The sequence below is a fragment of the Schistocerca piceifrons genome, chromosome 1, assembly GCF_021461385.2.
Source record: "Schistocerca piceifrons isolate TAMUIC-IGC-003096 chromosome 1, iqSchPice1.1, whole genome shotgun sequence".
NCBI lineage: Eukaryota > Metazoa > Arthropoda > Insecta > Orthoptera > Acrididae > Schistocerca > Schistocerca piceifrons.
The window spans coordinates 582,211,523-582,228,975 of NC_060138.1; the positions used below are offsets into that span (position 1 = coordinate 582,211,523).

Sequence of the window (17,453 nt, forward strand, 5' to 3'; positions counted from 1 at the left end):
TGCTGTGGGCGGAGACGGCGAGGGGGTTCGTGAGTCATGTCTAGAGAGCTCGGTCAATAAGAACATTCCCCGACAGTTGTAAGGTTCTGACTTGACGTTCGGCAAACGGTTGTGGCCTGCCAGGAAAGTACAGAATAATGCAAACCGCTCTGCAAAGCGTAAGGTTCTTTCTGTTAACAATCCACTAGGCTGTGCAAAAACAGACATAATGTCTGATTGGATAGCAGCAATCAGTGATTGCGTAATGTTACTCATAATCCGTCTTGATTGCAATTTTTTTTTATTCATATGACCGATTTCTTCGGATCTGATATTTCAGTTACAGGAGTAACCCGTCCAAATCCAGCAACTTTCACATGCTGCGTCACATGCGTTCTGAATGAACCCTAAACCGGTCATATGAATAAAAAAAATTTGCAAACAAGACGGATTATAAGTAACATTATACAATCACTGATTGCTGCTATCCCATCAAACATTACGTCTGTTTTTGCATTTTTTTTGTGTGTGAAAGTCGCTGGATTTGGACGGGTTACTCCTGTAACTGAAATATCAGATCTGAAGATGGTTCTGAATGAACCGAAACCGGTCATATGAATAAAAAAAAATTGCAATCAAGACGGATTATAAGTAACATTACCACTACGCTGTGATTGAGAGAGTGGTCCGCAATACTCTTTCTCCATGGAGTCTACTCCCACAGTGTACGCAGGAGAATTTCTGTGAAATTTGGAAGGTAGGAGTGAAGTACTGGCAGACGCTAAGAATTGACGGCGGGTCACAAATAGTGTTGGTAGTTCAGTCGTTGAAAGTTCGCTCCTGCACAGCGTAGGAATTATCCAGGAAGTATCAAAACAACTCATATTCCGCCATAGAGTGAAAGATTCATTCTTGTTCTTTAGACGTGTTCCCACGCCTGCTCTTCCCGATATGTGATAATATCACTGTGCATCTGTCCACTTATTTCCTAACGTCCATCGCCAAAAGTATATTTCAAATATTTCGGCGTTGTCTTTCTCCTAATTTCCCGTGGTCCAGCCTTCATTGTCACACAGTTCTGTACGAATACAGACGTACAGCTTTGTACAAGCATTCCTCATTTCCATATTAAGAACTGTTAAATTGTTTACGCGAATCTGCTTCCGTTACTTTGTGGGACTCCTTCAACTCTAGATCCTCTCCTTTGGTATTATTTAGAAAGCTACATTTGACCGTCATTGACTCCCTTCATCTGTATCATCTCCTGTTGTGATATTTAGAAAGGCGCATTTGGCCTTCTTTTTTTTCCATCACTTCCGTTTACATAGAGTCGGAATACTGTGTTTCGAGGCGATGAATTCCACTTTCAAGGGTAAATCTTCAGACACAGCCAGCCGATTCAGCTCATTTTTGACAGGTCGCTTGTACAACTTAAAATGAGAGACTGTAAGACATTCTGGGTCAAACCTCACGTTTTTGAGAAAACCTTCGCATAAAATTCATAACGCATAAACGGCCCACAGTTAATGGGATCGATAAATAACTGAAAACAGCTTTTTTCATCGTCGTATGTGGGGTGCGCAGACGCGTATTTTCTAGCACATCCAGGAAGGAAACTGTTACGTCTGCCGCTTAGGTATCCGGAGTAATGTAAGCACTGTTCAGTAAATGCGGCGTAGCTCTAAGGCATCTGACTAGGGAACGGAGAACCGGTGTTGTAATCTCAAATAGGTTCTGCAGTTTTTTATTTATGTTTTCTCAGTATCATAACTGGTAGGCACGGGAGGGTTAATAAGATAATCATTAATAAATAATAACAAGGAAGGCGAATAAATTGATCAGACATGTATTAGTAAGCAATTGAATTTTAAGCCTTCTATGAAAACAGTTTTAAGTAATACTGCTGCGAATTCGTCACGAGGGACCACAGACAGCCGAAAGCGCGATGCTTGTTTACAGTGAGACGCGGTACAGAACTTTATTTGGAGGTTTCAAAATTTTACTGTGCTATTGGAAAGCCAACGGAAATTGCACAACTGCGTGGATGCAGCAATGTTTCATAGCATAGTTCATGATCAGTTTTCAGCGCCAGTTTTTCGGGAAAAATTATCAGATGTGTGGTGGTATGCTTCAAAAATAATTCCAGAAAAGCAAATATTTTTAAACGTAAATCAAGACTGTTCTCCGACAAATCTTAGGAAGGAACAATGTAGTTGCGTGAAGACTATATTCTTTACATGATCTTGGTCACCCGAATATATTTGCTTCGAATGTTTACATGACAGTTACCATCCATGTAGTTGTTTGAAGGAAAGCGAGAACATGTAACGGAGTTAGTATAAGAGCTGTTGTATGGCAACCAGGGTTAAAATTGTAATTCCTTACGCATCGAAATCGTTTGAGAAGTTTCTTTTCCTACTTTGTTGTTATTCGTTATTGATTACTTTATTAACCCTACTATGTCTACCGCCGGCCGCTGTGGCCGAGCGGTTCTATGCGCCTCAGTCCGGAACCGCGCTGCTGTTACGGTCGCAGGTTCGACTCCTGCTTCGAGCATGGTTCAAATGGTTCAAATGGCTCTGAGCACTATGGGACTCAACTTGTGAGGTCATTAGTCCCCTAGAACTTAGAACTAGTTAAACCTAACTAACCTAAGGACATCACACACATCCATGCCCGAGGCAGGATTCGAACCTGCGACCGTAGCGGTCTCGCGGTTCCAAACTGCAGCGCCTAGAACCGCACGGCCACTTCGGCCGGCCGCTTCGGGCATGGATGTGTATGTTGTCCTTAGGTTGGTTAGGTTTAAGTAGCTCTAAGTCTAGGGGACTGATGACCTCAGTTGTTAAGTACCATAGTGCTTAGAGCTATTTGAGCCATACTATGTCTACCAATTTCGATATGTAAAAAAGAATACAAATAGAAAATCTGAATAATGCCACATGTTTTGGTAACTACGCCAGCGGCGCTTTTACTGAACAGCGTTTACATTACTCCGAGTACGTAAGCGACCACCGTAACTGTCTCTTTACACGATTTGCTTTTGCAGATCACACATACGATGATGAAAAATGCTCAATTCTGAATTAACTGTCGATCCCGTGAATTTTGAGTCGGATACGCGTCATAAACCTTATGGGGTGATCGTTGTGACGTCACAAGAAGGAGGTTCCATACAGAAGCTGTTTACTACGATACGACATGGCAGTGCCTGTGTCGTTACAAAGTACGATGTTATGTCGCTTCGTACATGCATGAATGTTCTACCAAGGGAAATTCCCCGTCGCATTCCCCCTCGGATCTTGTGGTAAAATGTCCCAGTGGAGAGCTCATCAAAATCTGAACGCAGGTCAAACATGAAAACGGGAAGAACTGCGAAAAAAGAAGCAATATAGAGACAGTGAACGGTCTATGCTCAAGCTGTGCAACATCGAACAAATTGCAAAAATTTCCGCGTCATGGTTGTGTGGTCAAAGTGTTGGACTGTAAAGCGGGAGATCTGTGTTTAAAACTCTCTCGCGCTCCATTTTCTTTTCACAAAATTGTGAACTTTCTGTTAGGTCATTGACATACCTGTTCTCCTTCTGTAGCCTTGGCAACTGCTATACTGTGCACTGGTTATAGAATATGAGTCATGTGTTAAGAATGTATTACCGTCACAAGTAAAGGTGATGAATAGTGGGGGCGGGCGAGATGCGGCGTAGACCTCTCTCAGAAATGAAAAAAAAAAAACAAATAAACTGGTGTCAACTATGTTACAACAAAGGAACTGCAGAGTAAAAACTTCGAAAGCGGATCACAAGAGTCGTGACATGTGGTACTTGCTTGGAACAAATAGGAGGTACGTACTTCTGGAGGCCCCTTTCTAATAACTCGCTGTTGCAAACGGACGTTACAGCACGTCACAGACACAAATTTGAATTCAGCGAACAGAAGTGTAAATGACTGGACGGACAGTTTATAATTTTTTGAAAAAAATATATGGGGCACAAGGGAGACCTGAGCACATGTCTCGCCCTTCGCAGTCCAGCACCGTGACCGCATAACTAAGACGACGCGACAACTCATCTTCGCTTGACGTTGCACATCTCGAACTTTGGCCGTTCAGTGCTTCTATTTTTCTTCTTTTTTCATAGTTCAGTAACCTTAATACTGTTTTCACGTTTTATCTGTGTTCAGTTCATGACGTGCTATCCACCGGGCCATCTCACCTCTAAATCTGAGAGGGGGTGTGATGGGGTATTTTCCTTGTAAGTAACAGGCGACAAATGGTGTTAAGAAATAAATGAAATACATTTGAAGCTGCGAATATGGACAACTATCAGCTGTATAATGAAAATTAGTGCAGGAATGGGACTCGTACCCGGATTTCTCGCTTATCGCGAGCTGTCACCGAACCCTTAGGATATCCGAAGGATCATTTCATAGTACATCAGAACAACACAGGCCCTTCCCTTCAGTTTCGTACTTATCCACTGACCATATGCTAGCGACTTTGTTATTTGTTTCGTTCACACAGGTATTAATTCACATTATAGTAAACTCCATACTAATTGCACTGATGAAATTTAATATTAAATCCATTTAAAAGTGCTGACTAACCGTGATTTATGGAACAGATTGTTTCTATCTTTTTACTTGCGAAAAAGGAAGATTAAGGAAATTGAAGGTGGAGAAAGGAAAGGAAAGAAGAAAATGACATGAGCTGGATCAGGACTTCACGCAAAATCAGTGGAGACGAGTGAAAGTGTGTGCTAGACTGGGATTCGAACCCGTGATCCCCTGCTTACTGGGCAGTTGTCTTGATCACTGCGCCACACGGACACAGTGTTTATCCCAAGGGTAGCATTCATTTCACGCTAGGTGAGGAAAGCCCTACGTCAACGTGACGTAGGCACACGTCATCATGAGTTTCATGAGTTGTCCTATCGACTGTTGTGTGCATTCTGTATACGTCGACTATGGTGTGCGTCTTGAATCTGCACTGTTCATTGTTCTTAGTTGATTTACAGGATGAAGGCAAAATTGAATGGAACTAGATGGTTTAATATTTCCAGCAACATTCGGAATTACTTCCAACTTCAGTTTCTCAGTTTAACGTTTCTGCCCACATGAATTATATACAATTCACTGGCTTTTATAAAAATGCGAAACACTTTAATTTCTCCCTATTTCACGTTTTTATCCACACGATTTATGCACGATTAATCGGACTAAAAAATGCCTAGACACTTTTGTTGCAGTTATGATTCCTTCATTCAGATATTCGTAATGTTCGTGAAACACACAATAACATCCCACATTGTTTGGATTGCAGCTTAGTAATTAATTATTTCATGTTTCTGTCCACAGTATTTAGACACGATTCATCGGATTTTTTAAAAGAAATTGACTAAAAGCTTTTTTTTTACTTTCGTTATGGTTCCTTCGTTCAGACATTCATTATGTTCCTGAAACACGTAATACCATCCCAAATTGTTGGGATTACAGCTTAATAATTAATTCACCTGGGATGAGCGTAACAGATAACTCCTGCCACTTCGTTTGTACACATGTATTTACATTTAGCTTTGACGTTATCGGTACAACCGCAAAGATCGATATACGCACTCATGTAGTCGATATAAGTTATTTACGTCACTATGACGTAGGGTTCTCCTCACGTAGCGTGAGATGAATGCTACCCTTATCGCAAATTCGCGGACGATCTCGGCAGGCTTTCTGGCCGATTCACATTCCCACCTAGCGCCACCTGCCCGCAGCTCCCGTCCATGCCCGCTAATTTTAGAATCCCGCCGGAGGTCGAACTTAAATGCGTATCTGCGCTGAAGGCTGTCGATTCATTGCACATGTAAGCGAATCTGTTATATGAATGTATGATGTCTGTTCTTTCTGACATGTGAGTCGGCCGGGGAGCGTGCTGAGGTAGCCCGCGCATTTTTGCAAGAAACACCGTGTGTGTATGGAGCAATGTTTAACGGAGCTGCCTAGTAAACAGGAGATCCGGGTCTGAGTCCCGGTCCGGTACACATTTGCACTCGTCGCCAGTGATTCGGCATGAAGTCCCATTGAAGCTGATACGTATCTTAATTCCTGCCCTTTCCTTTCCTTTCTCCAACTACGACCTTCAGTTTCCGTAATATGTACCGCAGCTGCGGATTTCGAGTGGTGTTGGTTTTTTGTGACGTGTCCCAAAGAACAGACACCACACATTTACATGAGACTAAAGAGTTTTCACTTCGGGTCTCAAAAGAGATGATATTAATACTACCAAAACTGAGCACACAATTTCTCAGTTATACAGCATATTTCAATGTCTTCGCATCAAATTGTCTAGGGGTGGTAGAACACGTCATGGGGAACAACTTTTGCTAGAGACAAAATGTTCGCTGTAGTTTTCCAGCAACGCTAGGCGTTCTTTAATATTCGTAGGCTCATAGACACTAAGATTTCTCCGAACTAAAAGCCAGCTTTTGCTACATACCACCTACCCCAGTAAATTGGTAGAATAATCTCCAACGAGGAAATGTGAAGAAAAAAATGGTTCAAATGGCTCTGAGCACTATGGGACTTAACTGCTGAGGTCATCAGTCCCGTAGAACTTAGAACTAATTAAACCTAAGTAACCTAAGGCCATCACTCACATCCATGCCCGAGGCAAGATTCGAACCTGCAACGGTAGCGGTCGTGCGGTTCCAGACTGTAGCGCCTAGAACCGCTCGGCCACTCTAGCCGGCTGGAAATGTGAAGAATAAGTGTCTCTACGCTTAGACAGATAAATTAGGAGCGAATTAGGAACTTTAATTTTGCTGGGCCTCCCCTCCTCTCAAAATGGTTCAAATTGCTCTGAGCACTATGGGACTTAACATCTATGGTTATCAGTCCCCTAGAACTTAGAACTACTTAAACCTAACTAACCTAAGGACATCACACAACACCCAGTCATCACGAGGCAGAGAAAATCCCTGACCCCGCCGGGAATCGAACCCGGGAACCCTCCTCTCATACGGAGCAGATGACCAGATTATAGGCAACACACTAGGCATACATACACCACATAACTCTTATGTCCAGTCTCCGGTCAGGGCCATAATCAGTACAAAAGGGAGGATCTTCATTAGGGTGACGATTGCTAAATCTGAATTAATTAGCGCAGGTATAATTATTTTTGAATCATCAATTGTCTGATCCCGGGTATTCTGTCGAGTTTTTGTTTTCATTTTACGTCCAATGTTTCGATGACTGAGTCAGCCGTCTCCCTCGGATTTCTGTTGTCCGGACGCCTGCCAAACTGTTTCTGAATCCACGACTAGTGGTCAAGGCGGGCACCAGAGCAAGTAGGTCACCTGGCACTGCCGGATAGGTTATTACCGGTGCTTATTCAGACCATGGTAGCGACTTCCCTCCAGCGCAGTAGTTGCAGGTCACGGACGAATAAGTGATGCTGAGAGTGTTGGAAGGGGGGGGGGGGGGAGGGGGTTGGCACACTGTGTTTCGAAGTTTCGCTCCCACCGAGCTTCCACGTAGTCCTGCTGGAGTATTTGGCTTCGTCCGTGGGGTACAAATGATGTGTCAAGCACCGGCGAGGCGGCGTCGCGTTGACAAGCGACGCACGCAGGCGGCGTCTGGGCGGCCGAAGGCGTCGCCGCATTTCAATGGCTGCCCGCCGGGCCACGCTGCGCCTCATTCACAGACACTCTTCAGCTCGCGCCGGCGCACGGCTGGGAGTGCTGACTAAATTACCTGCATTACCACCTGAATGGAGATTCATTTTCATGTGCTCTCCTTTGTAAGCTGATTGCGGTCGTTTCAAGGAAGGAATGAATGCCGCTTCCGCTGGAACAATGAAAGGGACGGAAAGGAAAGCGGCAGAGAGTCGGCACGTTTTCTTCAAAGCGGTCAGTGGTGACTACGGACCGTATAAAGCAGCAAAAACCAATACCAGGAAGGCCAATGTACTTGAGGCCATAAAGCGTCAGCTGACTTTAGGCTTGCGACCCTTTTGCGTATTTATGTATTCTCACAACTGAAACTTCTTTTGTGTACACACAGTGCTCGGTAACTCACTCGAATGTCCAGAACGTCGTGATGAATAAAAGACGAGATCGGTGGAAATGATTATTTAGAAAATATATTATTATGAGAGAACAGTATCACGCCAAATTCGCATCTTCGGGCGCACACTGTTTCGTTACGTCACATTAATGAGTATTCATAGTATAATGTGCTGCTAAAAGTAGGCATGTGGACCGATACAGTCCGGCACAAACCCCGCTCCCCCCCGCCCCCCCCCCCAAAAAAAACGCACACATCTGTTTTCGACTTTAATTCATCATTATGTTCCTGAAACGTCATTTGTCGTTATTTTTCGTTTAATGTACAAAAAATGGTTCAAATGGCTCTGAGCACTATGGGACATAACTTCTGAGGTCATCAGTCCCCTAGAACTTAGAACTACTTAAACCTAACTAACCTAAGGCCATCACACACATCCATGCCCGAGGCAGGATTCGAACTTGCGACCGTAGCGGTCGCACGTTTTCAGACTGTAGCGCCTAGAACCGCTGGGCGCCCCGGCCGGCTCATGTACAACGAGCATGGCAAAGTGTAAAAGTCTCAGTATAGTATTAGAAGACTGTAGTGTCTGCTCAGTTCACACATTTGTTTCGATATGCCCCCGTTTGGTCACTACACAACCTTCAATGAATCTCCAGTGAGTACCTCAAATTTCTGCCAAGTAACCAGATATGAATGTTATAAGCTCCTCATTCACCCTGAAATGAGTTCCATCCACATGCGTGACACGACATAGAAGTCACAGTGTGTACTTGCTTGGACAGGAGGGCGTTTCAGAAATTACTACTTCAATCCCTCAGTTTCCTCACTGCCCGGTTACCTTTGATTAGAATAGATTAGATTTACTTTCATTCCAATTGATCCGTAGTGAGGAGGTCCTCCTGGATGTGGAACATGTCAGAAAAACAACAATACATGACAAATATTTACAACTAAAACAAATAAGCTAATGTACCATTCCACAGGTCCCAAGTGGAATGATCGTCATTTTTAATGAACACTAAGAGTCATTTTACAAATACTAATGCACTGAATTTAAAATAAAAAACGTTTTTTATTTATTTATAAGGTAATAAACATGTAATACAACTACTGTAATAGTTATTTACAATGAACACATTACTGCACTGAAATGGTGCAGAAGTTAGATTATACTTACACACACACACACACACACAAATTTTCAGTGAACACATTACTGCACTGAAATTGTGCAGAAGTTATGTTGTACTTATATACAAATCAGTTGGTTTTACTAAGAAATTCATCAATGGAGTAGAAGGAGTTGGCCACCAATAAATCCTTTAGGCTTCTCTTAAACTGAATTTCATTGGTTGTTAAGCTTTTTATGGCTGCTGGCAAGTTATTGAAAATGTGTGTTCCTGAATAATGCACACCTTTTTGTACAAGACTAAGTGACTTTAAATTCTTGTGAAGATTATTCTTATTTCTAGTATTGATTCCATGAATTGAGCTGTTGGTTTGAAAAAGTGATATATTTTTAATGACAAATTTCATTAAGGAATAAATATACTGGGAAGCTGTAGTTAGTATCCCTAGTTCCCTAAACAGGCTTCTGCAGGATGTTCTTGAGTTCACACCACATATAATTCTTACTGCACGTTTTTGTGCCCGGAAAACTTTAGCTTGGCTTGATGAATTACCCCAAAAAATAATCCCATATGACATTATGGAATGAAAGTAAGCATAGTATGCCAGCTTTTTCATTTTTATATCCCCTACGTCTGACAAAATTCGCATTGCAAACAGAGATTTGTTAAGACCCTTCAGCAGTTCTGTGGTGTGCTCCTCCCAGTTGAATTTATTATCAAGCTGTAATCCCAAGAATTTAACACTGTCCACTTCTTCTATCTTCTTGTCATCATATGTTAGACATATACTCTTGGGACACCCCTTACAAGTTCTGAACTGCATGTAGTGTGTTTTTTCAAAGTTTAGTGACAAAGAATTGGCTAGGAACCAGTGATTAATGTCCACAAATATTTTATTGGCTGATCTTTCTAAGACTACACTTGATTTGCTATTTATTGCAATGTTTGTATCATCGGCAAACAAAACAAACTTGGCATCTGGTAATGTTACTGATGAAAGGTCATTGATATACACAAGAAAAAGTAAGGGCCCCAAAATGGAACCTTGTGGGACCCCACATGTAATTAGTTCTCAGTTGGATGATGCCTGATAGACATGTATCAAGCTCTTTCCTAATAACACCCTTTGTTTCCTGCCAGAGATATAAGATTTGAACCATTTTGCAGCATTTCCTGTTACACTATAATATTCTAGTTTACTTAAAAGGATATTGTGATTTACACAGTCAAATGCCTTTGATAGATCACAAAATATACCAGTTGCCTGCAATTTTTTGTCTAATGAATTAAGCACATTTTCACTGTAAGTGAAGATAGCCTTCTCAATATCAGAACCTTTTAGAAATCCAAACTGTGACTTTGACAGTATGTTATTTGAGATAAGATGGTTATAAAGACGACGGTACATTACTTTTTCGAAAATTTTTGAGAATGCTGGTAACAGTGAAATTGGACGGAAATTTGATGCTATTTCTTTATCTCCCTTCTTAAATAGTGACTTAACTTCAGCATATTTCAGCCATTCAGGAAATATTCCACTGATAAACGACTGGTTACACAGATAGCTTAATATGTTACTTAGCTCAGAATCACATTCTTTAATTAACTTTGTTGATATTTCATCATACCCACTAGATGTTTTTGATTTTAAAGATTTTATGATGGACATTATTTCTGTTGGGGTAGTGAGGGTCAAATTCATATTATGGAAATTACTTGAAATGTCTGGTCTAAGGTAATCCATAGCAGCATCTACCGAACCTGACAACCCCATCTTTTCAGTAACAGTTATAAAATGTTTGTTAAAAAGTTCTGCAACACTATACACATATGTCACCAATGTATCATTTACTCTTAATGCTATTTGTTCCTCTTCATGTCTGGTCCTACCGGTCTCCTCCTTCACTATATCCCATATTGTCTTTATTTTGTTATCTGATATGACTATCTTTTCCTTGTAATATATTTGCTTTGACATCCATGTTGCAGTCTTTAATATTTTGCAGTATTTCTTATAATGTGCTATAGCATCAACATTGAAAATGTTTCGGATTGACAGATACAGTTTTCTTTTTGTTTTACAAGATACCCTTATTCCTCGAGTAATCCATGGCTTCTTTGTAGATTTTCCTCTAACCTTGGTAAGTTTTGGGGGAAAGCAGTGTTCAAATAAGGTAAGCACTTTATTAGCAAAAATGTTATATTTTTCATTCATGCCATGAGCACTGTAAACATCAGTCCAGTGAATGTATCTGAGGAGTGTCCTAAAATAATCAATTTTTGGCTTACTGATTACCCTCTTGAGCTCAGATTTAACAGATTTTATATCCTGTTCAGTATTAACATTTAACAGAAGGAACTGCATGTCATGGTCTGAGAGGCCATTGGCTATTGGTTTTGTAATATAATTTTGTTCATTGGACTTTTCTATAAAGATATTATCAATGGCTGTTTGTGAGCAAGTGGCTATCCTAGTGGGGAACTTTACTGTGGGAATTAAGTTGAATGATAGTGTTACTAACTCAAATAAGTTCTTATTCGGAGAGTATTTAAGGAAATCTACATTGAAATCACCAGCAACCACTATTTCTTTGTTTTTGGTTATTAAATGGGCCAGTACAGCTTCAAGGTGGTTTACAAACAGATTAAAGTTACCTGCAGGTGCTCGATATACACTTAATATTATGAAAGATTTTTTGTGAAAATCTAATTCTGTTGCACATGCTTCCATATGCTGTTCTAGGCAAAATTTATGAATGTCTATGTTCTTAAATTTATGACAGTTCCTGATGAATGTGGCAACTCCTCCTTTCTCCATTTCTGATCTACAAAAGTGAGATGCTAACCTAAACCCTGTAACACTTAAAAGTTCTATACCAGTGGTCACATGATGTTCAGAGAGGCAGATTATGTCAGCTGGGTTTGAAGACTCTAATTCATCTATGCATATAGTTAATTCATTAATTTTATTTCTCAGTCCTCGAATATTTTGATGCAATAAAGATAGCTGACATTTCACATTGTCTGAGTTAAAATTGGGTGGAGTTAAAATATCTGCTGACAGTTGAAAATTCTTAACCAATGGCTGTTTATGCTGATGTAATAAGCTGGAATTATGTTTTTTGATTTCTTTTTCAAACTGAAGGTTTGTCTCAGTTCTAACCTCTCTTAAAATTTGCTTTCTTTCTGTCCTCCCTACCCTAAAAAAGGGTCTTTTCTGAATCCTATAACCACTGGTATTTTACCACTCATGACAGTGCCTCCCCCCTTTAACTTTCCTGCTATTTCCCCAGCCAATTTACCCTTCCCCTTCCTGTTGAGGTGAAGGCCATGCCTAGTATAATCCCACCTACTGAGAGAATCAACATGAACCACACCAATGTGTGACCCCGCACCCGACATGAGCAGCCGTTCCAGCTCCAAATTAACTCTCTTGACAGAAGAGTTCAAATGAGGTCGGTCATGGCGCCCAAGAACAGATACAAACTCAACACTAGTATGCTTCGATGCTGATGCAATCTTCGCCAGGTCACACTCTATACTGTACCCAGGATTTCTGTCAATACTGTTACCTGCCCCACCCACTATAACCACGGTGTCTTCCTTAGTGAAATCTTTGCAAAGTGATCCTAAATCCTCTGTCACCTGCTCCAGACCAGCACTAGGTTTAAAAAAATTGGTGACCTGGTATTCTGATCCTAGTTCATCCTGCAAGAGTTGGCCAACACCTCTTCCATGGGAACTACCTAACAACAACACTTTCTTTCTCTTTTCTGATTTCCCTACATTCTTACTTTTCAATCTGCTGCTGAAAGTTTGTTGTGCCCTGTCTACACCTGCAACTGCTTGAGGCTCACCAGCTTCTAACTGAAGCAACAGGTCAAATCTATTTTCCACATTCACCATAAAGCTGTCAGACAAAGTTCTAGGCCTGTTCCTCCTGTTGCCTGTTGCCACTTCCCACCTCTCTTTACCCTTCTCCCTCCTTAACCTGTCAAGATCTCCCCTGGCCTTGTCTAATTCAGCCTGAAGGGCAGCAATTTTCCCCTCCTGTTCCAGTATCTTCCTATCTCTACTACAAATCCTACAAAACCACTGATGAGTCTCATTTACTTCCCCTATTCCCACACCACTACAGTCACCCACATGGAAAAAACTACAGCACCCATCACACCAAAGCCCCGACCTAACAATTCTACGGCAAGTCAAGCACTTTTCACTCATGATAAACGTAATACTTGATTAAGAATAAGTCAGTTAAATTACAGATAAACACGAAAATATGGTTACACAAATTTGGCCTATACGCAACTGTGTGTAAACAAAAACAAAAGTGCAAAGTTTCTGAAACAACAAGTTAAACTTTACGCTACTTTCCGGAAATGCTAGTTAAATAATGAAGAGGTAAGCTAAGTTAAATTGCTGGAGAGAGCAAGGAACAACTAAGCGAAATTCTATAGATTTGCTGCAGCAGAACGTAAACAAAAAATACGACTGTACGGTCTTTTCGCGTTTTCTGCTATATTACGTAAAGAAAAGTGAAACCTTTAATGGTACACTTAAACGGCACACTAATACACTTATTTACCACGTAATCAGTACTAATCTATATGTTTTATAATCTAAAATAACTTATCTTTACGAGAACACCAAAACTCGCGCTAGTCGCCTGGCTGCAGGGCTGCCAACCTGATGTCGGTAGGTAACGTCCTAGTAAGGGAATTTTTACGCTGACGGACCACAGTCATGTGTGATTTCCCTTAATCGCTCAACGCAAACACCGGCGTCGTTCCTTTCAAAAAGAGCACCGGCTATTTCCTTGCTAATCCTTTCGCAATGCGAGCTTGTACCCCGTCCCTAATGACCGCGCTGTCGACGGGACTTTGAACTCTATTCTTCTTTCATTCCTTTCTGCTAGGGTGTATTCTCTTGATGGAACTGACAGTATTTCGGACGTTATATGGTGTCGGATGCGACCTTGCCTGTCATAGCAACATCGTAGAGAACGCCAAGCGCAGCGTCAGCCTGCAAACGCACATTTGCTACCGAAGAGTTGGTCTAGAGGCAAGCTTCGCCCTCATAAATATGTCTCTCTGTAGCGTTGCTGGGTGACGCTTATGTGTATGGCTTCCTATCTTGAACCAGTTTCTCCAACAAGACACCCTCTACAACTTTGTTCAAATGGTTCAAATGGCTCTGGGCACTATGGGACTTAACTTCTGAGGTCATCAGTCCCCTAGAACTTAGAACTACTTAAACCTAACTAACTTAAGGACATCACACACATCCATGCCCGAGGCAGGATTCGAACCTGCGACCGTAGCGGTCGTGCGGTTCCAGACTGTAGCGCCTAGAACCAGACATTGTTGGATAGGAATAAACACAGGGAATGATTGACAGTGTGAAACATAATGCATACCTAAATGGATTTTAGAAGGTATAGGTTCAAAACTACCTTAATAGCGACGTGTTTAAAAAAAAAACCGTCCTCCCCTTTTTCACCCCTTAGCGCTGGAAAATCCCTTCTTAAACAACGGCTACAGTGTGAGACATACACCCTCTGCAAATTCCATGTTTCGATTGTTAGTGGTTTGGGCTGATCGATGATCAGTCGATGAGTGGGTGAGTCAGTCAGGACATTAGCCGATCTGAGTGGCCGAGCGGTTCTAGGCGCTTCAGTCGGGAACCACGCTGCTGCTACGGTCGCAGGTTCGAATCCCGCCTCGGGCGTGGATGTGTGTGATGTCCTTAGGTTAGTTAGGTTTAAGTAGTTCTAAGTTGTAGGGGACTGATGACCTCAGATGTTAAGTCCCATAGTGCTGAGAGCCATTTGAATCAGTCAGGACAATGCCTTTTATACAAGAGGTTGCAGTCTAAGACGAACAGTGTGATAGTTCTTCTCCGTTCTGTTCGATGTCAAATCATAGAGCTCGCAAGTTGTGCAAGTTGTGCTGCGGTGTCTGCAGGTGACGTGCGCCTCGCCCGCGCACCTGCGGGATCGCCACCTGCGCCAGCTGACGGCGGACGACCTAGGCTGCGCGCTGCCGGCCAGCCGGAGACAGGCGCTGCTGGGGGCGGTGGGCGGCGGCTGCCTGGCGCTCGTCGCCGTGCTCGTCGGGCTCGCCTGCCACTACCGGCGCCGCCTCTGCGCCGCGCTCAAGGAGCACCGCTTCAAGAAGAAGCGCCAGGCCAAAGAGCACGAGTACCAGAAGACCTTCTCGTCGGACGACGAGTACATGGTGAGGGGGCTGCACCAACCTCCGACGGTGGCGGGCGGTGCGCACCAGCTGAAGCCGATCCCGGTAACGGAGCTGTAGCTAGAGCTGTTCGGGCCGGGGGCAGGCCAGCCGGGGGCGCCACCCCCGGGCCCCCGGACGGGCGTCTTCTTCGTGCCCGCCCCCGCGCCCGCCGCCGCAGTGGCCGCCGCGCACCGCGCCGCCGCCGCCGCTGCCGCCGCCGCCTCCACCGCCCCCGGCAGGGAGCTGCCGCCTCCCCCGCCGAGGCGGCACTTCCACAGGGACGTGTGCCACCCGCTGGGCGGACACTACGACGTCGTGCACGAGCTGAGCCGCGTCTCCTCGTTCCGCAAGTAATCGCCTCGAAGCTGACAGGCTTGCTTCCCACCCAACTGACGTCGCTGCTCCGACTGACACTACGGTCGTCCAGGCGACGTAACGTCGACCTGACCTCTAATCTGATATCGCTGCGATCTCCTATTTGTAGCAAACCGCTGGCGTGCTTTTTGTGTAACACTGGAACCGAATCGTTCAATGATCTACGATGCGGGTAAAAAAAAAGTTGAATAAGAGGTGTGGACGAATTAAGCTGTACGGTGAGCTGTGACAGTGCCACCCTTACGTGGAAGTATTCACCACTACAAGCACTTCGTCCGGAGGAAATTCAGTAACAATAAATTTCGAAGACTGCGCCAGCTATTGAGCATACAAATATGATTGATGATTACGTCCATAATGCACAAGGATATCCTTCACGTTTAACTTGTTTCGCTGTGATCAAATGCTAAGAGAGCATAAAATAACAAGCCACATAATACTTAATGACTCTTGTTAAGTGATCTGACGTAGAAGTAAGAGGTTACGAATTTGATCTGTATTTTTGTACAAGTCGTTTCACGTGGTTTTCATTTCTGGAAAACGCCTAAGTTGCTACCGCTTGTTATGGACATTCGTTGTTACTAAGGTATGCACTGAGAACGAGCGGTGCTAATTATCCTACCACATTACACATTTTGCTGTGCAAGAAAAGTTATTACATACACTGTTCTTCGTTTAAGCAAGTACTCTAAAAATTCAGTCCTTAGGATAACTGCTGTAAAGTTGATAGCAAACGATAATGTCTTAGTGGCGCCCTGAGAAACATCTCGTTGAATGGATTCCAATAAAATAATGTTTGCTGAAAGTTACATGCAAATACATAATACAGTGTAAAGTATTCTAAGAGAATAAATACGATGTGATATTTAATATTCTAACTTATGTAACATGTGTGAATTGTGTGTCCCAAATATTGCTGAAGTAGGAAGAAATAAAAGCGAGATAGCGACCTATAAACTTTGCAAATGACGAACATCGGCATTAGTTATTGTACAGGGACAAATTAATTGCGAACCACCAACTAAATCCGTAAAATATGATGTCTTATAACGTAACTGAGCGATATGTTACTTTCTGGCAACATACAAGATTTAGATGCGTCATGGTGGCATGTAAAGTGTGTGGAAAGGCTTTAGAGCAGCAGGTGTGAGAGTGTTGTAAGTTCATTAAATTTAAAGAATAACATGTGAATCAAAAATGCAGCATTCCTTGTGAGCAACGACAGGTATTTTTCTTTCCAACGCAAAATGTGTTGTTTACTGAACGTTAACTGGAGTGTTTCCCAATAAGTAAATGGACCCTGTCTGAGCAGGGAAATTGTGCATAAAGTACACAAAACGACTAATTATATCAGAGGCAAGTAAACTTTTGCTATGGAACTTTATACTGAAATGGTTATATGTAAATAAGTAGGATGTTTTATCGAAATTAAAAGTTATGTTGATGTATTCTTCCAAAAACCTGAATTTGAAATATTTTGTATTACAGAGTTTGATGAGGATTTTGTGATGAATGGAAAGTCACTACAATGCACTTTTGTGTGAGTATGTGAATTTGAAAATGAATGTTGTTGTGTATGTGTAATACGCAAGTATGGAAAGTTTTAGACTAGTCCATAAAATGTATATCTTCCACATAGAAATTTAAATAGCTGTTATCATGCACCTCTAAA

General features: G+C 42.4%; 1 protein-coding gene across 1 annotated transcript in view; it reads left to right on the top strand.

Annotated features, from left to right (window-relative positions):
- The window catches only part of LOC124802676 (leucine-rich repeat-containing protein 4-like), a gene marked incomplete at its 5' end in the record, with an annotated part of 83,260 nt that extends 67,687 nt beyond the window's left edge, over nt 1–15,573 (top strand). Inside the window, one exon of the mRNA XM_047263607.1 lies at nt 15,134–15,573. Within this exon, the coding sequence (XP_047119563.1) occupies nt 15,134–15,484 (351 nt within the window). The remainder of the gene's footprint in view (nt 1–15,133) is intronic.
- Between the last annotated feature and the right edge of the window lie 1,880 nt (nt 15,574–17,453).